At 40.1% G+C, this 26,025-nt stretch overlaps 1 protein-coding gene across 3 annotated transcripts in view; it reads left to right on the top strand.

Moving 5' to 3' along the window:
- Positions 1-26,025, top strand: part of wwox (WW domain containing oxidoreductase) — a 212,348-nt gene that overhangs the window by 68,712 nt on the left and 117,611 nt on the right. For 2 of the 3 annotated variants that reach the window (XM_041796234.1, XM_041796233.1), the window contains 2 exons: positions 3,830-4,015; positions 12,049-12,313. In XM_041796234.1, coding sequence (XP_041652168.1) covers positions 3,830-4,015; positions 12,049-12,313 — 451 coding nt within the window. Of the gene's footprint in view, positions 1-3,829; positions 4,016-12,048; positions 12,314-14,660; positions 14,727-26,025 lie in introns of those variants that run through there. The other variant, XM_041796235.1, reaches the window with a different exon arrangement.

Genomic DNA, 26,025 nt, shown 5'->3' on the forward strand with positions numbered 1-26,025 from the left:
TAACTTCATCCTCCTTGAATTGTCAGAAGTCTGAGCCGTCTTTAAACATACCAAAATGTAAAGGTACCTCACAGCTCGCTAATTAGCATTTATCTTATCTTATCTTATCTTATCTTATCTTATCTTATCTTATCTTATAACTAACAAGACCTAGTACAAGGTTTTGGAGTTGTTGTTTTTTTTATCACTGCAACTCTGACGAGTTTGGGCTGAAAATAAGGCTTTACCCTTGATTTTCTTCACTCAGTTCCATGAGCCAGATCCCTTCTACATGTCTTTGCTCTGAATCTGATTATTAGAAAAATATGTAAGGTGGGCCACTTGGCTTAACTTTTGTTTCACAGACAGAGACACAGTTGTCTGTATTTGTATACGTTCAACGGTTTGAATATATTTGGTTGATTGAATAATATTGAATATTTATCAGTGAGTAGAAGTGTACATGTATCCATATGTGTGCTGCCAGTTACCAGTTTTCATGTTGCCAATAAAGAGTAGTGTTAATGACCAGTAGTCCGAGCCCAGCTCACACAGGCAATCTCTTCCTGCTGGCCCCCATTATCATAGAGGTCAGTGGTCATCCCCACGGGGGTTATTTAAAGTAAATATATAAACTGATGTGTCCCTGTTTGGTACTTAACACCCTCGTTTGACCAGCGCTGAGATTGCACAGTGCTCACAGTGTTGTGTGAGGTCTTAATGTGGAGAGAGGGACTGTGCTTCGCTGCAATAGGCCTATTAAAGACATTCATTAGACCTGCGCTTATGAGAGAGGGACTAACTGGTGGGCAGTTGGATTAACAGGCCTTTTACATTACAAGCAGACTCACCAGTGGCCCATCGGAGCTGTGTGGGGGAAATCGCTCTACTAGCTGGAGCAAAGTTGTTTATTGGAGTTTTTCATCACAAAATTGTGCTCCACTTTGAGTGACATACTTACATTTTTTTGCTTATGCCTGTTTGGGGTAAAAATGTCAAAATACCAGGTCTTAGTGTAGCTGACATAATGAGGATTTAAAATAACAGCTGCACAGGAGAGTTGAAAATTTGGATTCAGGAGTTCAAGCATGTGCTGTTATTACGCTGCTCTTAGACAGTTTTGCAGTCAGCACAGCACAATGTGGAGACTTTTTCACACATGCACTCCTAAAAATTCAGGAGAAGCTGCCTTGAAATCTGCCTGACCTGTCATGTGTTGACCTGAGAAGTAGGACATGACTTATGGAGGACAACACAGATCAGAGTCTGACACTGAGATGGCACATCAAAGTAATTTGACATATTCACATTATGAGTGAATGGGTGCTAAATGATGTACAACATACTAAGCAGAAAACAAGTACCTGTACAACAGCCATACTGGTCGTGTGATGCTTGATAACAGCAATCCATCTGAAGACTTTGCTCAAATGAAGCTGGCATCTAACCTTGCAAAGCAGATTGATTGGCCAGATTCCACGTCTGTCCTCAGGCAAATCCATCTCACAAAGCTCCAATCTGAAGCCTTTTGCCTGATCTGAGAATGGATCAGACCGATCAGTGTCAATTGAGGAGAACGGGGAAGCAGCTATGGGCGAGGTTAAGTTGTACTGGAAATCGATATCAATGGCTGCTGCCGCTGTAGCTATCAGCTCGGATGTAGCTATAGTAAAGTGGCAGTTTTATCAGAACTGGACCACATTTCCTTATTATAAGAAAAGGGAAAAGAACAGCACTGAAAGCTTGTCATGACAGAATGATGTTTCACTGTCCTTCTGACCTACTTAAGCATGAGTTTGACTGCAGGCCAGTAGTAATGACTGCTGCCAGTGAGGCTACTGGGCTGGTTGTAAAATTCGCAACAGTTTTGCTTAGATCTGGACAGCATTTATTTATTGATAGAGGAGCAAGGAAGGACAATGAAAGCTTTTCTTGCTGTGGAAGATGTTCATGCCCTTGCACATGGCCTATGTAAGTGCCACTCAGAAGGCAAAGGCTAACCTGGGAGCCCCTCAGCACCCCCTGCATGCAGTTTAGACTTCTTCCATTGGGGAGGAGGTTTACTTACAGTACCGTGAAAAAGTATTTCCCTCCTTTCTGATTCCTGAAGTTTTTGCATATTTATCACACTTAAATGTTTTGGATCATCAAACCAATTTTGATACCTCACAAAAACAACCCAAGTAAATAGAAAATGCAGTGTTTGAAAGATTATATAATTTTTTAAGGGGTGAAAAAAATCCAAAGCTATCTGACCCTGTATGAAAAAGTAATTGCCCCTTGGCAGCAATAACTGAAATCAAGCATTTGCGATAACTGGTGATGAGTCTTTTGCATCGATGTGGAGGAATTTTGGCCCAATCTTCTTCATAGAATTGTTTTAACTCAGCCATATTGGAGGGTTTTTGAGCATGAACTGCACATTTAAGGTCACACCACAGCATATCAATTGGATTAAAGTCCAGATTCTGACTTGGCCACTCCAAAACCTTAATTTTGTTTTTCTTGAGCCATTCAGGGGTGGACTTGCTGGTATGTTTCGGGTCGTTGTCCTGCTGCATAACCCAAGAGCACTTGAGCTTGAGGTCATGAACTGATGGCCGGTCATTGGCCACAGGTGCATTCACACATGCAGCACATGCCAAAAATTTTATAAAATTTTCAGAGGCTTATTTTTGACAGTACAAGACAGGGAAACAAAACAAGTAATGTGTTTTACTTTACAAAGAATTTAAGAGAAGTTTTCATTACTGTAACTGTTTTTCCACCTTTTTCTTATGTGTAATTGCAGGTCACAAAGGCCAATTAGTTGGTGTTTTTCCCCCTACCATGCATTAAGTTAGACCTCCTTAACTTTATTATTTCCTGGGAAAATTTGAATATCTCCCTCCTAGATTGTGCTTTGTTGATAATCTGCTGAGGTCGGCATTCTTTAAGTTGACTTGTGACTAGGTTTGTGCTCTTTAATGAACCTTGTGTGTTCAGAGGCCTGAAGGTGATTGTACAGTACACTCCTATGTAATAGCATGGGATGGCTCATTATAGCAAGGCATAACAATTCACACATTAATTTTCCAGCATCCAGTTTTTAATTAATCCAGTAGGCAGTCTTAAACACAGGGTACACAAATTGCCTTCGGCCTCATAATTAATTCTAATGGAAGAAATTAAAAATTGGTGGGGTGTGTTTGGATTGTTCGGCTGTGTTACTGTGGTTTCGAGCTCGCTGGAGCGACGCTGTCACCGACAAGGATCTCTCGGTGCCCTGACCAATCCAGCAATCCCAGCAATCCCTGCTCAGTGGCACGCGAGCAGGGAGAGTTACTCACTCGCCCACATGAAGTCTGCAAGAAGGGAAATGCACTCTGTGTGGTTTTTTTTGTATTGTGCGTGTGCATGTGTGTGATGTGCCTCTGAGTGGATGTTTTGGTGGGTTTGGTTACTCAGTGTAGTTACACAGAGCCCGTATCAACAGTCATTACTTCCAGCACCTTTGTGTGTTGAAACCGTTTGAGATTGCTTTCCAATGTGCTGTTGCTTTTGGCCTCCAGCCAGCTGTATTCAGTATCTACACTACCTGTCGAGCCTCAGGGAGCTGCACTGGAAACCTCCGTATCATATCAGCATTACTGAAGCTGTGCCTCTGCAGACCTCTACAGTTGACCTGTCTCTGGAATCAGACACCCTGTTTCCTCTCGCTGCCTTTGCTTCGTAACATATCCTGTTTTTTACTTCTACTCCTTAGCTCTCCTTACACAGAATCTGACAGTCTCCTTTTATATGCAGCTGTTTTTTACTTTTTACTTTCACTTGATAAACAAAATAAACCTTTTTATTTCTGCCTTCGTAGACCCCTGCACATTCTGGTGTGTAATGCAGCTGTGAGCACTCAGCCCTGGACCCTGACAGAGGACAGCCTGGAGTCCACCTTCCAGATCTGTCATCTAGGCCACTTCCTGCTTGTCCAGTGCCTTCAAGACGTGCTTCGTCGTTCGGCTCCTGCGCGAGTGGTGGTGGTTTCATCAGAGTCCCACAGGTACCTATGGACTAGTTTATGGATGTTGGTTTCTTATTGGGACAGATATGTTGCATTTAAACTGCTACCACATATTTACAGTCTAATTTGCAATGCTTATCCTTAGATAAGCCTTCAGAAAACACAAAACCATACAACAAATACAGAAGACACAGTACAATGACTAAACTAAACATGGAAGATGACCATTAAAAACAAGAGACATATACAGTCTAGTGAAATGTATTTGCCTCCCTCCTGATTTATTCTTATGAACATTTGTCACACCTAATGCTCCAGATCATCAAACTGATTTTACTATGAAATCAAGATAACCCAAATAATTACAAAATGCAGTTTTAAATGATGTTTTCATTTATTAAGGAATAAAAGCCATCCAAACCTATCTGGTCCTGCATGAAAAAGTAATATCCCCCTCAATCTAAAAACAGGTTGTGCCAGCTTTGGTGGCAACAACTGCAAACAGATGTTTGCGACAGACATTTATGTTAACTGGCAACTCCAAAATCCTCATTTTTTCCAACCAGAATAACATGTGACAGTGCAATACTAATAGATAATATTTTTACCAATGAAATAGGAAACAGAGTTGTAAGTGGACTGCTTATCAATGACATTAGTGACCATTTACCTGTTTTTGTAACTCTACCAAATATTCTGAAGACAGACAGACAAATACCAACGCTTGTAAGCTGATTCGACATAACACACCTGGAGTCATAGAGGCTCTCAGACAAGACTTATGGCAGCAAAGCTGGACTGAGGTTTATTTAAGTAATGATAGTATATATCTGTCAACCTTTAACACGCTGTATGATAAACACTGTCCTTTAAGAGTTATTAGGATGAAAAAGTATAAAGACAAGCCTTGGATAACCAAAGGATTAGAAAAGGCCTATAAAAAGAAAAACCTGCTTTATAAACTGAAAAGCACTCGGAGAGCGCAGACCTCCGCCATTAGCCCTATCTCCCAATAGTAAAGAATCCTTTATAAAATTCCTGGATCTAGGCAGTGATCCAGATCACCCCCAAAATCGAATTCTTCCTTATGCCATTTCTGATGTTTCCTGAAAATTTCATCAAAATCCGTCCACAACCTTTTGAGTTATGTTGCTAACAAACAAACAAACCCTGCCAATCACATAACCTCCTTGGTGGAGGTTAACAATTTCTTAAATCTTGAACAAAGGAGGCAGAGAGTAAATATAAGAAATACAAAAATAAACAAACTAGTGTAATGAGACAAAATGAAAGGATTACTTTAATAAACAATTAGAACAGCATAGAAATAACCCATGGGACATGGAAGTTGCTCAACAGCATAATTAAAAACAGCACAGTAAAATCTGGCTATCCAGATCACCTAAGTATAAACAACCAATCAATTAAAACTGAAACTACAGAGACTGCTAATAGATTCAATGAGTATTTTGTTAATGTGGCTTTAATCTAGCCAAAGAAATTGTTGATCCACTGTTAAACGATGATGTAAATGAGAATATCATAAAGAGAAATTCTAATACTTTTTTCTTGAACAGGATCAGTGAAATTGAGGTCATTAATGTAGTTAATAAGTTTAAAACCAAGACATCTGTTGGTTGTATTGATATTGATATGAAATTAGTAAAAAGTGTTAGAAATAGCATAGCCAAACCACTAACCCATATCTTTAACCAGTCACTACTAACAGGCATATTCCCAAGTCAAATGAAAATAGCTAAGGTCATACCATTTACAATAACAGAGACATACATTCCTTCTCTAACTATAGACCCATTTCTTTACTTCCACAGTTCTCAAAAATTTTAGAAAAAGTCTTTGTCAATAGACCCAATCTCTTCATAGAGAAACATAACTTACTAAATGAACATCAGTATGTCTTCAGATATTTTATAGACTTAACAAAAGCATTTGACACCAAAGACCATAAATTATTACTGTCTAAACGACAAAAATATGGAATCAATGTGGAAAAAAGACATCAGTACGTACAAATAAACAATAACAAGTCTGACATGTTACAGGTCACGTGTGGAGTCTACATGATGAAAGTGACTAAACTAAACTAAACTAAACTAAACTAAACTAAACTAAACTAATTCAGAGGTGAACTTGCTGTTATGTTTTAGATCATTGTCCTAAACCAAGTGTTGTTGAACTTGAGGTCAGGAACTGCACCTGGATTTTCTCCTTCAGGATTTTCTACAGAATTCCCAGTTCCATCAATAATGGCAAGTAGTTCAGATCCTCCATCAGCAAAGCAGCCCCAGACCATCACGCCATCTACCATGTTTGACTGTTGGTATGATGTTTTATGAAATACTTTATTTTTACGCCAGATGTAACAGGAGGCATACCTTCCAGAAAGTTAAACTTTTGTCTAAACTGTCCACAGAATATTTTCCAAAAAGTCTCGAGGAGCATCAAGATGTTTTTTTTTTTTTTTTTTTTGTTAAATGTGAGACGAGCCTTTGTGTTCTTTTATGTCAGCAGTAGTTTTGGCCTTGGAACTCTCCCATGGATGCCATTTTTACCAAATCTCTCTCTTATTGTTAAATCATGAACACTGACTTTAACTGAGTCAACTGAGACTGAGTTTTTAGATATTGTTCTGGGTTCTTTTGTGACCTCTTGGATGAGTCGTCTATGCACTCTTGGGGTAATTTTGGTAGGCCGGCCACTATTGGAAAGGTTCACTACTGTCTAGGTTTTCCCCATTTGTAGTTAAAGAAGCAGTAAACACTAACCTTTTTCTTCAGCCATACACTAAAGTGACTGAATTATGATAAAATACATCAATGCTTGTGTTATTTTTTAACATTTGCAACAAACTGATAAAAAATATGCATTTTACAACTTCTAATTAGCTCAAATGGACATCTGCTTTGAAAAATCTTTTCCGAAAAGGCCTGGCTTATGTGACCTTACGTCACTAACTTCATAAAAAAAGTAGAATGTAGCGCCTCTAACGGACTTTACCATTCAGAGACCACTCTCATCCTCTCCTGCACCTGCACTGTTTCAGCTCTGAGAGCTCCGGCATTAGTAACGCCGGTGCTGGAGCCAATGGCCCAAACAGGTAGTACTCAGGGCAACCACGGTCCACCACCACACAAGAGCCTGCTTTAGGGGACTCTAGAGGGGAAAAATCCTCCACCTCAAAAGATCACTCTGAGGCAGCAGTGCTGCGGGACTCTGTGTCACTTTCTGACAAAGAGACGTCACTGTCACTTACGCCTCATCCGGAAAACCCCGTCCATTAAAACAAAAAAATGTCCTTTTCCCCTCCCTCCTTTCAAACTGCTCACTTTTTAAAATCTTGACGTGGGCGAAGTTAGCTTTGAGCTGGGGGTTCACTTACACTTTAATGACTTTCATTGTGGTTCGCTGGAGTCCCAAAACCTTGGAAATGGCTTTGTAACTCTTTCCAGACTGATAGATGTCATTGACTTTGTTTCTCATCTGTTCTTGATTTTTTTTAGATCATGGTGTGATGCGTTGCTTTTTGAGATCTTTCAGCCTACCTGTCGTTGTTGGACAGGTTCTATGTTTAAGTGATTTCTTGATTGGAGAGGTCTGGCAGTAGTCAGGCCTGGGGATGTGTATTTAAATTGAACTCAGCTTTCCAAAAAAATGTGGTTAATAACAATTAATTTATGATTTAACAAGGCAGTGGGGGGGAAGGGCCAGGGAGGTTTGGATGGCTTTTTCCCTTAATAAATGAAATAGTCATTTAAAAACTGCATTTTGTAGTCACTGAGGTTATCTTTGTCTAGTAGTAAAATTGATTAGATGACCTGAAACATTTTGTTACAAATATGCAAAGGGAGGAAGGGGGGAATACTTTTCCATGGCACTGTATGACTTTACATTCTTTCTGAGGTGTTTTAGGAAATGGGAAGACATGGCTCAGGATATTTAGGCTTATGAACTTTTTAGATCTAACATAATGTTTAAACATGCTTTATATTACAAAAACACTTTTCAATAGGTTTTATCAATAAATGTAATTAATTTCCCCTCATAATTAACATTCTCAGACTGATTTTTAAGTCCCCTGCCTCATTAGCAGTTGTTTACTCAGAGTCTACTTCTTCTTTACTGGTGCTTGGTTGGGTAGCTCGGTGCTACTGTAATTGGTAGCATTAGTAGCATTGTGTAACTTACTAGACTTTCTATCCTCATTACCTCAGATGGGGGCACTTGATTCTGCTTTACAGGGACTTTAAAGTACCGCACTTTTCAATCATCATAACTTTTCTGAAACTACATTTTATGCTAGTACTGCTTGATAGATAAACCATTGGAGGATAACAGGTTTGTAATGGCATTCACTTAATTTTTCTGTAGCTTTAAACACAGAATATGGTGCTTTTGCAGAGTACAAGGAACACTCTGTTTTCAAGTATCCCCAGCCTTTAGAGTTAACTTCTATTTAAGTCATATTGATAATGATAAGGTTTAACTTACACCGGCCCTTCAGCCACTGTTCAGCTCCACTCATGTGCTTCCAGCTGCAGCTGCATTGGTTAGTTTTCATCACAAACTGATATATCAGACTTGATGCATATTGTCAAACATGACAGCCTCACTCACTGGAAACTCATTTCCCTCCACACGCTGTCACTATAAATTAAACGTATCATCAACATGATGGATGGACTGCTCTGCTAAAATTTACTTTGATCAAGTATCTGCTCCGTCTGTCTGACCCCCTGACTCAGCCCCTTTCTTCCCTCTTCTTGACATTGTTTTCCAACTTGGCCTTCTTTGTTAAGCAACTGCACTCCATATGCTTCTTTTTTCCCTGTCATACACGAGACAAGCATGATGTCTTGCAATGTGATCTGTGAGCCTGAGCCTTGAGCCATGTGTCTCAGAGTCAGTTGTTGTGTGTGCAGGGCATTGATCCTGGCTTCAGTCAGTCAGACGGCCAGGCAGAGTGATTGATTTGCGCTCGGCAGAGTGACCTGAGACAAGGAAAACATGCGCAGAGTTATTCTAGCAGATCAAACCGCAGCGCTATTACACAGGCCCTCATATGAGTTATGCTATAATCGCTGCCATGCATGAGAGGACAGGAGGGGAAGTCTTAACACTCACATTCACTTGGGGTCATACTGCGATTACATGTTATAGGAAAAGTAAGAGGAAGAGAGACAGCATGTCATGGAGAGAGTATCGACAGCACGTGATTGATGCAAGGCTTGCCTGCAGAGTAAAAATAGCAAGTTCACCTAAGTTTTAGTGTTGTAGTGTAATATGTATGGTTTGCATTAAGGCAGTGCTATTTCCCTTTTCAGATGATGTGATTAATCCGTAGATATGTGGACTACAATCATCGGGCATAACCATTTTGTCAGTAATCGAATGCCAAATACACCACTTGGTTATATAGAATGAAAATTCTCAAGCCAAGTGTTTATTTTTCTTCCTCTTTGGTGTTTTGCAGAGGTTTGCAGTATGTTTCTATAAATTAAGATTGTTCATGCTAATGTACTTAATTTATTGTTCAGAGCTTTTGACTGGCCAGACTTTTTCAGGTTTTTTCCTCCACCAAATTCTTGTCCTAGATAAAAGTGCAACATGGAAGTCATTAGTGTGGGGCTGTTTTTCAGGGTTTGGGCTAGACCCCTTATCTCCAGTGAAGGGCAATCGTAATGCTGCAGCATACCAAGAAATTTTGGACAACGCTATGCTGCCAACTGTGTGGCAACAGTTTGGGGAACGCCCTTTTATATTCAAACATGATTATGCTCCAATGCACAAAGCAAGGATTATAAAGACATGGTTTGACGAGTTCAGTGGGGAAGAACTTGGCTTACCTGAACAGAGGCCTGACCTCAACCCCATTGAGCTCCTTTGGGATGAACTAAAACAGACATTGCGGGCCAGGCTTTCTTGTCCAACACCAGTGCCTGACCTCATAAATGCTCAACAGAATGATTGGGCACAAATTCCCATAAAAACACTCCAAAATCTTGTGGAAAGCCTTCAAGAAGAATGGAGGCTGTTGTAGCTACTAAAGGGGGACCAACTCCGTATCAAAGTACATGTATTTGAATACAATGTCATTACAGTTCCTGTCGGTGTAACTGTCAGGTGACCAAATATGTTTGTCCATATAGTGTAGTTTCAATCCACCAAGCTCTACGTACATCAATATAATCATGCTTTAACATTAAAATAGCTTTATGTTCATGACATTACTCTTTGAACCCTTGAATTTCCATAAAAAGCAGTCAATGTATTTTTAGTATGCATTATGATACAATATGATGTGATACATTATGGTATGCAACATGATATGATTACCGTAAATATCGTATGATACATTATTGTATGTTACCATTTGATATGGCATTATGTTGGTGGAAACAATGTGAAATGACCTGATATTACAGGGTATTATATGATAAGATACAATGAACTTTATTGTGCCCTTTAAAAGCCAGACCGAGAATGGTCAATTAATTGAATACGATACAGTATGATACAATACGATATGGAATATGATACAGAATACTATATGAGATATGATACAATACAATATGATTTAATCCATTACTATATGCTGATGATGTATGTTATCATACCTTATGGTATGATATACTTTGATGCAATTCAGTATAGTACAATATGACAGGATTTACAACAGTGTATGTGATAGGATACAATACAATACACTTTGTTGTTCCCATTGGAAAACTTGTGTTGGGCTCAAGCATCGAGCACAATAAGCTTCCACAGTAGAATTAACAAATTAGCAAATTAACATCACAGCTATGCAAGAACCTACATGAAAACTGAGAAGCATGTGCCAGTGGAAACTACAAATAATTCTTGTTGCATATTTTTTTTTTCACAACAGCTCGCTCTCTCCGTTCCCTGCTTCCACACTACTCACACACACCTATACATCCCCACACATATACACACACTCTCACCTTCCCTACTCTCCTCTATAACCGACAGTGGCTTTAACCCCTTCAAAGGGGGCTTAGGCAGGACCAGAGAGAGTCAGTTACACACTGACACAGACCAGAGCGGAAATAGACAATATCTCATATTACATCTTCCATTCTGTCCACCTCATTCCAAAACCTATATTACATCTATTGAAGTCGCTGCCTTTTTTGTTTGTGTCATTTTCACTTTCGCTGATTTCCCATTTATTCACTTAGTCTCCCCTCAAAGCGCCATGTGACCCATGACCCTGTAGCATATTGTATCCCCTAAGCCCCTTGTCCGCTGGTATAGCATTGACCTGTGAGGGACAGGGGTGGGAGAGATGGACACGCATGTAATGGCTGGGTACTTTATCAGTTTCTACCATAGGGACTTACTGTAGGATTGGCCCAGCACATGTTCGCTTTGCCCTGGTACTGTCATATCTGGTCAAACAAGGGGTGTTAATATTGTTGATAATTAATTAAAACATCTGATAGATAGCTAGATCTTCCTTGACCAAAATCCCTCCTTTTTCAAAGAAAAAAGTACATTTGGTGCTCAGGCGATTGATTTATAAACCTCGACTTGCTAAAGTAGTTATAAAGTTGCAGCACATGAAATGAAAAGCCTGCAGATGTTGTAATTTAGCCAAGCAAGGATGTTGCGGAAGGCGACAGTAAACAAGAGGCAGCAAGCTTGTAAAATCACAACAAGGAAACCAGGTGACATTTTGATTGGTTGTTTTCTAATGACTGGATTAATATGGAGGATGTGTTCCACCAGTTTGGAGCCTCACTCCCTCTCTCCCTCTCACATACACATACACAGACACACAGGGAGTGCAGTTTTGGTGCTCCTGTACTGTGATGTTTTAGTGCGACTGCATAATAACACAACGAGTAGTGTAATGTTTAAGGGGCCTTGTCAAACATCTGGAGTTTAACAGCTCTGTCGCAGGCAATTAAAGAACATCATGTCATGTCTTTGATTTGTATGCAGACGACAATCCCACATCTGCCAGTAGAAAGCTCAAAACACACAAACGCACACTCTGACTACTCTTGATCTGGGTGATGTTTCAGGTTCACAGACCTCTTAGACTCATGTGGAAAGGTGGACTTGGCCCTACTGTGTCCCCCAAAGAAGGAGTACTGGTCCATGCTGGCATACAACCGAGCCAAACTGTGCAACATCCTTTTCAGCAACGAGCTTCACCGCCGTCTGTCTCCTCACGGCGTCACCTCCAACGCAGTGCATCCTGGGAACATGATGTATACCTCCATTCACCGCAGCTGGTGGCTGATGACCTTTCTCTTCACACTTGCCAGACCTTTCACCAAGTCTATGGTAAGGGAGAACCAAGTTTATATTTAATTGAAACTGCACAAACATGCATGTAGAAGGGTTTGCTAACTTTTTATGGCATCGTAATAGTTGTGTTGTAGTTTTTTACCCCCTAATAGAAAAAACAGTCTAAGAATTCACCACACTGTATTTATACCATGCTCAGACTCTGAGGTGTCTATTCTTCAGGCTATGTGCTTGTCTTGGAAACATCGTGAGAGAAGGGAGAGGAAAAGGATGGAAAGGGGTTGATCTGCTGAGTGCTGAGGGCTCAGTGAGAGAGTCTGGGTTTCACAGATAGAGAGATATTTGGTGGCTTGTTTTCCTCTCCCTCCTGTTACTGTTTATTTAACTTTGAGAGGTGGTTCCCCTTATGCTCTCACAAGGTTAGGCGACATTCCAGATCCTGTGTACTGCGACTATTAGGTTACAATAAATGCACTGCAAAAACCTCAAGTCTGTACTCACATGCAGCAGATAACAAACTTTAAGTCAAATATGTTTTTACCATAAAAGCAATTACCCATCAGGAGAACCTATTAGCAGATATTTCCTGATGCATTATCTTGAGTTCTGTGCAGCCTTACAGTAGAGAGATTGTCCTCAAAAGGAGGCATAAAGAGCAGGCCAGGAGTCAGGGAAGCTGAACCAGGGAAGCTGACTCTTTGACCCTTGTTCGTGTGTTTCAACAGTTCCAGGTGAAGTTAATCTTGCAACACAGATGAATTGGCCAGAGCCCATGTCTTTCATTGGGCAAATCCATCTTGTAAAGCTCCAGTCTGGATAGATTGTGCCTGGTCTGAAAAAGGGCCTGAACACCAGTGCCATTTGAAGTTGTAGCTACCGGTGGTGTTTAGTTGCACTGGAAGTCAATAGTAAAGGCTGCTGCCAGTGTAGCTTTCAGCTCAGATGTAGCTATAGCAGTGGTTCTCAAATGGTGTGCAAGGTACACTGCGTTGAGGCAAATCTGGGTGTGACTTGGAAATTTATACAACCATACATTATTGCTATAACTATACAAGAACTAAAGATACAGTAACATGTATTACAATGGCTATTTGCAAAGATATGAATATATATGGCTTAATTTCACGTGTGGCTTTGGCAAAAAAGTTTGAAAACCACTGAGCGACAGTGTAGCGGCAGTTTAATCTGAACTCAGCCACATTTTTTAATTAAATAAAACAAGGGCAAAGAGCTACACTAGAAGCTTTTCATGGTAGAGAAGATGTTTTTGCACTTCATCCAGCCAACCTCGTCATCAGTTTTATCCCCCCGAAAGCTCCAGTTTGTTGACCAAAGCATGCCTGCCACCTCATTTTGTCTTATCGCTCTGATTGGCTCTGATGAATGTGACAGACTGAATGCTTGTCCAATCACCTTCCAAGAATTTTTTGATAAGTCCTGCCCTTTTCCAAACACTCTGATGGGAGGTTTCCCATTCCATTCAGTGGTTATATGAATGAATGTTATTGAATGTTGCACTTCCTGCTGAATCTTTGTGATGGTTATGGACCACACTGTTTATCCTTTGACCATGCCCTTTGTGGTATGTTGTGGGAGTTATTATTGATCATATCAGACGCCATGGCAAGTATTTCTGCTTGAAATAGGTATTAAGTCATTGTAGTTGATTTAGGATGGCATTTTTTTCTAATCTTTCTTGCTGATATAATTTCTAGTAGTGACTACGCACATTCCTTGGAGCTGTAAATATTTGTTCTGTTTTCTTTTTACAGATACTGTATTGTAAGTTGTACTTAAGTTATGCAAATGTTTTGAACCAAATTTGGCTGATTAAGCCAATGAACATGTTCTTTTTAATTAATTTCCCATTTTTTGTGTGCTGGGTTTTCTTCCAGGATCTCATGTTTCAAGCTTAACATTTCAAGTTTGATCGTCTTTCCATTCATATGTACATAACATACATGTATTGGAGCAAAATGTAGTAAAATTCTGCATAGAAATGTCTGCATTTGTTGTGTGAGGATGTACCTGCACAAGTCTTAACAGTAAAAGGCTACATGACAGACTGTTGAAAGCACTAGTACATACATTTAAGGTGATATAAGGTGCCTGAGGTTAACATCCTCACACACTTCAGATAAGAATGATAAAATCCAACAAGATGATTTATCGTAGTCTATGTCATCCTCTGCTCTTCTCCTTCTACCCTTTAGGCATTATCGTCTGCTAATCTATGCTTTAGTTTGACTATTACATCTTTCCATTAGCTGTTCTTCACCCTTTATCAATTTAGTGTTTGCACTGAAGGGAAGATGTGATGTGTTGAAAGGCAGCGTGTTGGAAATTTTAGTGAAGCGTCATTCTGATCCATCATGTTTGACAGACTGGAGGCCTCGGGCTGTCATTTGTCTCACCTCCTTGTGAAAGAGTATGAGGGATGAGAGGAAGCGCTCCTCAGCACCTTTCACTAAATGCCAAGCTGAACATTTCCTCGGTTTGACTCGTTGTGTCACAACATTTTTTCTACCTCCCTCTGTACCTTCTGAGACATTTTTCTTTGCTTTACCCTGTCCTTTTTCTGTTGTTTTTGGATCAAATTAAAGCTGCTGTGGGAAATGCTCAATTTGTATTAAATTTGGCCCCCCCGTAGACTCTTGCTGATATACTCCTGTGCAAATAATAATTTTGACCAAAAATGTATTATGCTTTATTTAAAGTAAAAACATCTCTTTTTCGAGAATCTTTGCAATAGAAAGTGTAAAAAAACTCTGTTTAAGCAATGTACTATCTATCAACCAGTTCATCTTACACCTATCCACCATGTCCACTCTGGCAGCATCATGTTGTGGGGGTGCTTCTTGGAAGCCAGCCTTGGAAGGCTAGTAAAATATAGGTAATGATGGAGGACAGGAACTACGGCATGGGAGAGGATTTATTTTCCGACAAGAAAATGACCCAAAGCATACAGCGAAAGCTACACAGAAATGGTTTAAAGATGTTCTGCAGTGGCCAAGGTGGACCAGACCAACATCCAACAGAGAATTTGTGGCTGGACTTGAAAAAGTATGTGTACGTCTCATACCAGTGCAGCCTGACAGAGCCTGAGCAGTTTCGCAAAAGAGAATGGAGTAAAATTGTAGTACCCAGATATGCAAGCCTGATTGACACCTATCCCCTCAGTCTTAGTGCTGTGATTGCAGCTAAAGGTGCATCTACTAAATACTGACTTGCGAGGGGGTGAATATTTATGCAGTCACTTATTTTACATTACATATTTGATTTAAATTACATTACTATGCCATTACTTGGCATTCAAGAGATTTATTTTGTAATTATTTTTTGTCAAAAACACCAAAATACACTGACCATGACTGATTTATAAAATCAATAAAAGGCTAAAACATCCAACATTCTCTTTATGTAACAGGAGCTTTAAGTCAGACCGTAATTTTGTTAAAATCCTTTTTAATCATGTGATTGGAAAGTGTGCCCCAAAGTTTTTGCTGCTATTTAGTATCTGTTTTTTGGGGGTGGGGGTGGGGTGTATAAGCACACAGACACAATTAGCACAGCCATTTCTCCTCTAGAATGGCGCTTTTCTACACGTAGTTAATTAAATGTAGTGTAGATGTTAGTAAATATTAAAGGACAAAGGTAGAGCTGGTAATTAAATTCTGGTGGTGCTGACACAGCGATTAGCTAAAACTCATGTCTGATAAAGGCCACACACAGACATGCACATGAACTCACAGATACAGAGGCACACCCTTAAGCTGAGCATTTGCTCTTATTTAAATCTGGGCTTGATAAGGCGCCCCGAAAGTGTATCCTCTTTAAAATCCCACTCCTCACTCCGTCTGCCCCCACATTAAGGGCTTAATAAAACAGTGATATTATTTCAGTTATTGGTTGCAAGGATATGAAGATGCTATCGCTTTAATTGCTTGCGTACGCTGGCGGGATCCGTGGAGATTGTTCAGGGATGCAAACACAAGCAGAATGTTGACTCCAAAAAACAATCACAAAGCCCCCGTGTGTGTTCTCACGCAAATAACCAGCTTCTCATTTAAAGCACCGGCTTGATTTATAGGTGCACAGGTGAAGTGATATACAGTTGCGCTACACACATACACAAACAAAGACACACTTCTATTCACAGTATGGAAGCTACTGGAACACCTGGAGCTCCATGTGGTCCTAAATCTTTAATTTGACTGTAGCAGTAAAGGAGAGGAAATGTCATGTGAGGCCATAAGCGCCGCACTTGGTCAACCAATCATGTTTCACGATTTCCTCTGTCATTAATAGTGCTCTGAGCTCTCTTTATTTTATCAGCTGATAACTCTCACCCTCACTTTTATCTAGTCTTATATTTTGCTTGCATATTAGCCAAATATTTAGATTTTTGCAGTTTTTGTGTTGTGGGTTCTACTTAAGGCAAAGAAACTTCTCCATTAGCAGGGAGCACAGCCCACTCTGCTCTTGATGTGCAGAGCTGATTTCATTTTTTGCTGAGTTGAGAAAGGCATCTATAAAGAGCCATGACATTTTAATCAGCCAAACTATCTCTCACTAACATCATGTTCCCCTCCCCACGCCTTGATCTACTTATCAGAGATGGTGCGACCGGGCCTGTGACTCCTGTTTCTTTAATTCAGCGTGTTTAGAGTGGGAGTTTTCCCTGTGTCCTTTTGCTGTGATTATCAGCATTGAAAGATCTGATCTAGCCTGCAGTGGTGTATAGATGTGTGCAGAGACTAAGAGAAAAGCGAGAAAGGCGTGAAACAGCGGTTATCACAGTTCTGTTTAATGCTCAAAATGTAAATGACACAGATTTAGTTTGATTTCATCGATCTAGGATAGGGATTCAAGGCCTTTGTCAACACATGTAGAAGTTGTTAGACAGTGAACTTAAACAGCAGGGTGAATTATTGTGACTGTTGCAGTTATTACTCGTGCTGTAACCTTTGTAAAGTTGTCACCGTCCTGTAACGCTGACCCTGTGACATTTTGTTGACTGACGGATTGCTCCCACAAGATTAACGTACCCTCAGGCTCCAAGCAGCTGTGCTCAGCCTATCTAATCTATACCTTAACTATAGGCGCAGACAGTGCTGAGCTGAATGGAGATCAGTGTGTACCTCATCATTTGCTATAATGGATAGAAGGAGGAGGAGGGTGTTGTGGGCACAGTCCTAAGAGGCTCTGCTGCTCCAATCAGACACCTAAGTTCCCCCAGGGTCTGGTTCCATCAGCGTTCTCGCCTGGTCCCATGCTTCTTAGCGTTTTAGCATGATTATTTTACCCAGGATCCTGCCTCGGGCACCAGGCCACCTTTTTACATATGCACAGGCTGAACTTTTGACCAGGCACCAGCAGTCAGGGCCCGATTGGAGAAACGGTTCCTCCTCCTCTGCTGAGCCTTGCTTACTGTGACAAGGAGCTCGCTCTCACCCACCTCACCCCAGAGACAGGTTCAACCTTACCCTATAACAGCCGTACAGTCAGGTCAGGCTGCATGTGAGCACTGATTCCTCTTTTTACCTTGCTGTTCTTTATCAGTTTCTCCCTTGCAGACAGACGTAAGGTCAGGAGCTCGATCTGCTATCTGGTGGCTCTGCTGCACACCCAGGCTACCTGTCTATGTGTGCATGTGCATGTCTTTGTGCTGCAGTGTTGTGTGCGATGCTCAATCATGTGGAAAGAAAGAGGAGCAGAGGTCCCCATCTACCCACCAGCCCCCCCTGCTCCTCAGTGGGGTTAGATGAGCTGCCAGGCCCTTGTAATAGAGTCTTCTTGGATGATTAGGAGCTATACAGGAGGGGTCAGCTCCAGCTCGACTGGAGACACTGTGTTAGGTTCTCCTCAGTGGTGGAGATAGAATAATACACATTATGTTAACTGGTGTTAGGTTCACGGACTCAGAGAGGATCTCTCTGATGATGCACTGACTTCTTTCAGAATCCAAGTTCCAAGGATCCAAGGAAGTAGATAAAATAAAGGGGATATACCTGCCGGACGCTCCCCGCTGTGCAAGCAAGAGAGAGGGAGACATGATTGAGAGATGTTTAGGAGGAGAGAGAGAGAGAGAGAGGGAGTAAGATGTGATGGTGAAGGGATGGATAAAAGCATACAATCCCATTTGGCTGTATTGACATGTGTGTTCCTGCCCAATCCTGTTACTGGGATTATTGTCTACGGAGATACCATTTCATTAAAGAAAACACACACACGCACAGAGTGAGTGAACGGAGATGGCCTGAGGCCTGGTTATGTGCTCCATTGCACAGGGAAACTGTGTAAATGGTTTATTGTGGATGAGTTGATGTGATGGAGAGCGTGTCTGGATCAATAAAGAACCAATCAAATGCTGACAGTCCGCTACTGTATGCAGTCAGTCATTCACCCCTCGTGTGTGCGTACAGTTATACAACATGAGTGTGAAGGAGGCATGAACAATAGTCGAGAGAAGAGGAAGTTGAAGAACATTTTTGCAAGCAAAATGATTCGTTTTTACATCTACTATGGGTGTCATTTTCTTCTTATTATTAATATTTGTTTAATCTTAGTGTCTGTTTTGTCTTCACCTTTTTATAAAGTTTCCCCTTTGATGGACCGTGACAGATTTGTTTGTGAAGAAACCTCAACTGCAGCTCTCTGTGCGCCTCCAGCTCCAGACACCTCAGGGAGGCCATTAGGACGTCTCCCCAGCTTGCGATGTCTGAGTCTGGGCTGAGCCTGAGATGAGGCTGAGCTAAATTACCCCAGAGCCACAGGTCAGAGCCAGCTAGACCCCCACTGCCAAGGGACTGTGTCTGTAATAGAAGGGATCAGAACAGGCCAAAGAGGCAGAAACTGACCTGGCCAGAGAGACATCCTCACTCACTTACCCTCTACTCCTCCTCCTCTTCGCCTCCTTCACCCTCCATCTCTCTTTTACCTTTATCCTCAGACCTTTTCTCCTGTGACTCTCAGAGAGAAGAAAGATGTTACTTCTCACCCTTTCCTCACCCGTTCACTCCCGCTGCTCTCCTGCTGCTGACCCCGCACACTCACAAAAACACACAAACACACACGTAGTGCTCCCTCCCCTCTTTGTTGTGACATGGAGCTGATGGACTATTTTTCAAATTGATTTCAAAAATGTACATAAGCAGCCGATCCCCTAGCCCAGATTACCTATTGATTTTTAATATGAAAAGCTCATTATATAAGCAGGAACTGCAACACAAAAAGCTAGCCAACCTTTGCATAAATCCTTTAATTGAATTTCCAGAGCCCGTGGTTCTACATTTTTTAATTAAATCCATTTCTTTTTTTAAGGGTTGCTGTGTAATTTGCATGCTGTGAAGTGGGTGCTGTCCCAGATAAAGTGCCATTGATCCTTATTAAGGCTCACCTCTGGGCTCGCTGAAAACCAACCGCAGAAATTAAATGTGCTCATGGTGCATACACTTATTGCCCGCATGATAGGATTAGAGGCAGAGGGAGAGAGAGGGAGTGAGGGAGGGAGGGAGATAGAGATGGAGGGAGAAGGAGTGATGGGGTAAGAGGTGGGGAGAGAAAAGGAAGGGGGGGCTATTATTAATAGTTGTTCATATTAATGTAATATTTCACCTTTCCTCCTCTGGGGTGAGATTGTGAGGAGCTTGTTTATAAATGCAGCTTGCTGTGGATATTATTGGGGTTTCTCATCAAACACAATGTCGTCTGCTCTGAATCGTCATGGGTGTTGTGATTTTCCAGTTTGGAAGTAGAGTTTAAAGAAACAGATATATAAAGGAAGGGGATCACACAGTAAGCCACAATATAACATGAAACAATTTGATGCAGTGTGATGAAATACGATACAATAGACCGTACATGACCCAAAATAACGATAAGTGATACTCTAATAATTCATTTACTGCAAGACATTTGTATCATTCATACTGATATTGCGTTAATTCAAGATTACAAAGTGAAGTATAATTCATGATTAGTCTATTTATACTCTGCAGTTTGCTGTCAGTTTGACCTCTTATTATGATTCATCCTTTGATTTTTTTTTTATAGTGTTCATTATCTTGCCTTCACCTTCTATTTAAACTTTTTTTCATATTAACCTCATACATGTCAAAAGTGCCAATGTGTTGAGTTGTAAAGTGGGGATGCAATGATTCAGATTGACTGGGAAATGGGTTTTTTAATTAAAAATCTGGTTAAACACTAAGTTTAATTCCAGATAGTCGACTAGTCTAAAGTTCAGAAAAACTCAGAAACAGTCAAAAATGATCTCTATTTTTTAAACACAGGATCAGTATAAGCTGGTAAAAGATGTGCACAGCAAAATCATCCATGTTAACACTGAAAGTGTTAAATCCAACACCAGGAAAGTGTTTGTGTCCACTCTTTTGACTGTCAATTTAACATTATTCAACCTGTAAAATTTTTAACACTGAACCAGTTATTTCAACACTGTACACAGCAAAATCATCAGTTTTATTTACCTCCCATATCATTAAATTCAACACTTTTTCCAGATTTTTACAATTTAAAATTTAATTTTAATTACTTTCTTAGTGCAAAGCACTTCTCATATTTAAAGTCCCTGTAAAGTGATAAAAAAAATTGTATTTTCGGTTTGTTGTTTGTCAGGTATTTGAAACCACCAGGCCAAATATCAGTCATGAAAATCATCTCTAAGTTTATAAAGTTTAGCCTCAAAATTATGAAAAATGAGGCAGTAAAATCTGCTCTAGGATGTTGAGGGCGTGTTGGTTGAATAAGCTGAAGCCACACCCACTCATGAGAAATACAAGCCTCTCAAATGAAAAATATAAAAATGCTTTTGATCAGAGTGCAGGTGCCAGATTTGTGCCAGAGCAGAGAAACCTTAGGGATTGAATTTGCTGTTCTTGCTCAAATCTCTCCATTATTATACTTTTCGTGACCCGTAGGTCACTGCAGCTGATAGATTTGGGAAATTTACCTCACAATGACAAAATCACATTTAGCTTGTTGTTGTTGACATCAGCTAACAACTGACTGTACTGAGATGGACCTCTTGGTGATTTTATTTCATTGCTGCTTAGAGGGGTGGGGTCAAGACCGTTGGTGATGTCATAGGCCCCTTATTTGCCCTGCTCAAATAAAACCAAGCAAGGAAAGAAGTGAACAACATTCTAACCATCTAAACCCAAAATTCAGTCACACATAGATCTCAGTATTTTCACGTTAACAGCATACTTATTCTAACATATCTAGTGTGTTCAGACACAAAGTTGGGATTTCACTTTACAGGGACTTTAAGAAAAGTTGCTACCTCTTATTGAAGATTTGTGTGAAAGAGAAAGATGCAGAGCTAGAATACGCCCCAAGGTGAAAGTCTTGACTCCCTCCTTTAATGTCGACCTTTCACTATCAAAGGCAGGAATTAACCAACTTAGTGAATAACTTCACTCAAGGTGCAGAAGTGTTTTACATCAAAAAAACAATAATTCACCAGAGCGCAAAGGTGTACAAGCAGTGATCACTGTACAACAGGAAATATCTAAACACATCCAAACACTCTGCCCAAGTAACCTGACACACCAGATGGATGTGTTTCACACATCCATCTGGGAAAGCTTCAATAGGAAATGTCTGAGAAAAGGCAGAGGCTTTGAAAAAAAACTCAGAGTATGATTGAATGAACGTTCTGTCTGTCACATCTTTACGGGCCAATCGGAGCAACAAAACACATGATGTAGCGGCTATCAAGCTGCGCGAGCACAGCTACTGAGGAATAACGCTAAACATGGTGACTATAGACATGTAAGTACTCAACTTTTGTCGAAAACAACTCACTGCTGTTCTTTGTTCTTCTTTTATCGAAGAAATGTCATCAAGTTCTGATAAAACTGGTGCTTTAGCAGCATCCACGCTAATCTCTTTCTCCATAAGTGCACCAGCTCTTGCTGCTGCTTGTTTACGTCACGACTCTGCTGCGCCTGAAAGTACTGCCCCTCGTCGCTGATTGGTCCTGTCACTTTCTAACGGGGCCCAAACAGTTGAGATGGGAGCTTTGCAAGATGGATTCGCCGGTGAAAAACAAGGAAATAGGTGTATCCATCTGCTTTGCAAGGTTACTGCCCAAGGGCATGATAGGAAAATTCCTGGATAGCAGCATGGCAGGAGCCATTAATGTAAACTACAGGTAAATGTGTTAGAATTTAGACAGAGCACCGGGATTGTAGGCCTGAACTGATTAAAAAAACAGATTCTGTTAGGGAGGATACAACTTTAATTGTTAAGATGGCTAATTGCATTCTTCCCTAAGTTAGATTACCATTAAAAAAAATAAAAAATAAAAATTTTAGGGATGTATGATATTGTATTTTTGCTGACATCTGATATGCAGATATTTCCAAACATATTCTAGCTGACACCGATATATATATACGCCTTGTTATTGTAAAAACACCAAGTGTCTTCAGCGCAGAGAGAATCTCAGCCAGTGTGCTGATATCATACTGGCTGGTACCAGAGCTTGGACAATTTTATCACGTGAATCAGAATGTCGTAACTGATCAGGGTTTAGTCCCACCCCTAGTGTTAAATCCACTTCTTTTTTAAAAAGCTGCACTTCCAATCAGGGAAAGTGCTGCTGGTTTTGTGATCATGTGTAAATGAGGCCAGTTTTCATATCTGTCATTGATCTTCAGGAAGTCATGATTATTCTCAGGTCATGGTCTGTAGATTTTCCAAGAAGATGACATAACCTATTCAGGCAAAACTGGATTGAATTTTCTTCATTGTACGTATGTTTTTATGTGTTCTGCATTTATGCTCAAAGCTAGCAGGTAAAGCAGGTCTCTGCTTCCTGCTCCTCCTGTGTGGCTGTATGCAGACGCTGGAGTAAATCAATATGGATTAACCTTTGACTTCAGCCACATACTTATAGCCCGCTCCTCGCTGCTCACACATCTCTCATCAGTTTCACTTAAACGCTGCACCTCACTCAATAAGGCACTACACGCTCATTCATTTCAAAGATAGAGAGGCCCCATCACACACTTCTCTAACACACACACAAATGCATACCTGCTAACATGCTTAGATACGCAATAAACAAAGTAGAATAGTAGTCAAACATTCATGAAACATAAATAGAGGTGAGATGAATAATGAAACACATAGCAGCAGTGTCGCATGAATGAAAACAACAGCCACTACAGTGTTCAATTGAAAAAATGAAAAAACATGTTAATATGTTGAACCATCAGTCCAAACTTAAAAAACAATTTGGAAAAATTACCTTATGAGAAACCACCAAATAGTCATAGTGAATTCTGAGTGTTCATCTTGAATAAAGATGCCTCAAAAAGTTTAGTTTACTTGATTATCAAAAGCCTCTGACAAACTTTCCATGAATAAGTAACTCACCTGGCTGAATAAATGTTTAAACTCAATATAAAGATAATGGAATAACAATAGATGGAATAAAGATCACCTCTGTTTTTCCTTTCAAAGGTTTTTCAGAAAAGACTTCATTAAATATCCTTCACACACAGACTTCCCCATATGTCTCCCCCCAGCCACAGTGATTTAGAATAAGTCTACCACTGCTTCTTAATTTCTCATTTCACTAAAAAAAACTCCTTGGTTAACTGTGCACAGTGTTGTCGTATATGACAAGAAAAGACACGTCATTCAAAATTAAATACGTTTTGAACCATAAATCATAGCCACTTACCTTCTGGAAGCCTTCTGTTGTGTCGTTGTAATTACGCTATCCATGGCCTCCTAGCTCTCTCAGGAGGTTTGCTTAGCGAGCCTGGAACTTTCCGGGGTCTTTAAAGATTAAATCCACATAGGTAAATCCATCTTTTTATCTATTTTATAACCCATTTTTGATCAACCTGCAGGTAGCTTTTGCCTTAGCTACCATATCAATTTTTTGTCTCAGAATATTTTTTTTTCACGTTGTGGTCTCCAAGAGATGGGAGTACAAGTTTGTGCAAAAAAAATCATAGTCACAAGCCCAGGTTGGTCTGAAAAAGGATGGTTAGAGCTTGACAGTACACCACAAGATTGATGTTTTACAAGCTTTTAAGACAAAAAGTCCAGGTGAGACACACTGGTTAGAAAAAAATAGCATAGTGCTCAGAGGGTTAAGTTCATGCCATAATCTTCAGTCTTCCCTGGTTCCCTATTTTCTTTCAAAAAAATTAAATCAGGTCTGTATCCCAACAGGAAGTCAGTTACCTTTATCTCCAGTTCCCACATCCTTTGCCTGCGCTGGGATCCGGTGCGTAGTGGTTTTTGCTCCAAGGAGAGGAGAAGGTGCACTTGCTTTGTCTTTCAACATGATTCCATGATTTTTTTGAGTACATTAAGAAGTTAAGAAGGTAATTTTTCCTGCAAAGGATGGGGTTTCATGTAAAGTTTTGTAGTTTTTCACCTCAAAAGTTAACTTTTCCACTGCAGTGGTGCTGTAGTAGCTCTGTGACCCACTGACCTCCTGATGACCTGGTGGTTGTGCCACAGGATAAGACATAATAATGTCGATATAGTGCTGATTTAAGATCGGGAGTGAATGCATTGTCTTGTACTCTGAAGTTTACTGGATACTTTGCACGTTTTGCAAGATGTTTGGATTATTCGATTGATGTGGTCTGGCACTGGCTGGCACTGAAAATAGATCTAGTGAGTATTTCCAGCGAAGCGGAGCAGAGTGGCGCATCTTGGACATGCCAGAGGTGGACCAGAGAGCAGACAGTAATATTGCAAAGATCGACTAGAAAGGGAGCGATGCTCCACAGATCCGGAGCAGGTGGTGGCACAGCTGGTGTATTTGGAAATTAGAGGTTAGATTAAGACAGTACAAAAATCCAAAATGAAACACGAACAATTTTAAATGAAAAAGTAAAATTTCAAAATAAATGTAAAGGGGAGATTAATCAAGATTAACTATAGAAATTTAGAGATTAGACTTTATAAAAAACGTTGATTGTTTAGCAGCCCTTATTATTTCTGTTTGTAATTATTTTTCAGGATAAATGGAAGATTAGTTAAAGCATTGTCCTATAAAAATCAGGTTTTAAAATTTCATTTCATTTTCATTTCGTTTTATTTGTTTATTCGAACAGGTTAAAAGAAAAAACAAAAATAAGTAAAATATACAAAGTGTTTAGTCAGAATAAAAAAATAAATAATTAAAGAGACAACTCTATAACAACATAGATAATCATACCTTGTTCGAAAGGGTGTAGGATGACGTTAATAAAACTTATCTAGTCCTACCCCTTCATTGTTGTGTTTTTAATAATTTAATCTGTTGGAGCAATGTGTAGGAAAACAAAACAGAAGGAAAGAAAGTGCATCACAAAAAACGCCAAAGTTGCTTTATGTTCTAAATTTATGTATCCATTTCTCTCTTGTATCCATTCAGGATGAAGTTGATATAAATTTGTTTGAAGTTATTAAGTGATCTGCAGGTTTTCATTTCTTTGCTGCAGTTGTTCCACAGATTAACTCCTTTAACTGATATACAGTGTGTTTTTGCGTTTGTACATACCAGCTGTTTTTACCCATCTGGTGAGGAACTTTCATGTAAGACTTTTTCTCACATTTCCAAACACTCACAGCTACACACACTCTCACATGCATGCATTCCTTCTTCTCTCAGAATATTGACATCTGCTGACTGATCGGTCTGATGCTTGGTTTTTGTGTACATGTCTATGTAAATGGGATTGCCCTGTGTGCACACATGCATGTACATA

Source organism: Cheilinus undulatus, linkage group 9 (genome assembly GCF_018320785.1).
Source record: "Cheilinus undulatus linkage group 9, ASM1832078v1, whole genome shotgun sequence".
In the NCBI taxonomy this organism is placed as follows: Eukaryota; Metazoa; Chordata; class Actinopteri; order Labriformes; family Labridae; genus Cheilinus; species Cheilinus undulatus.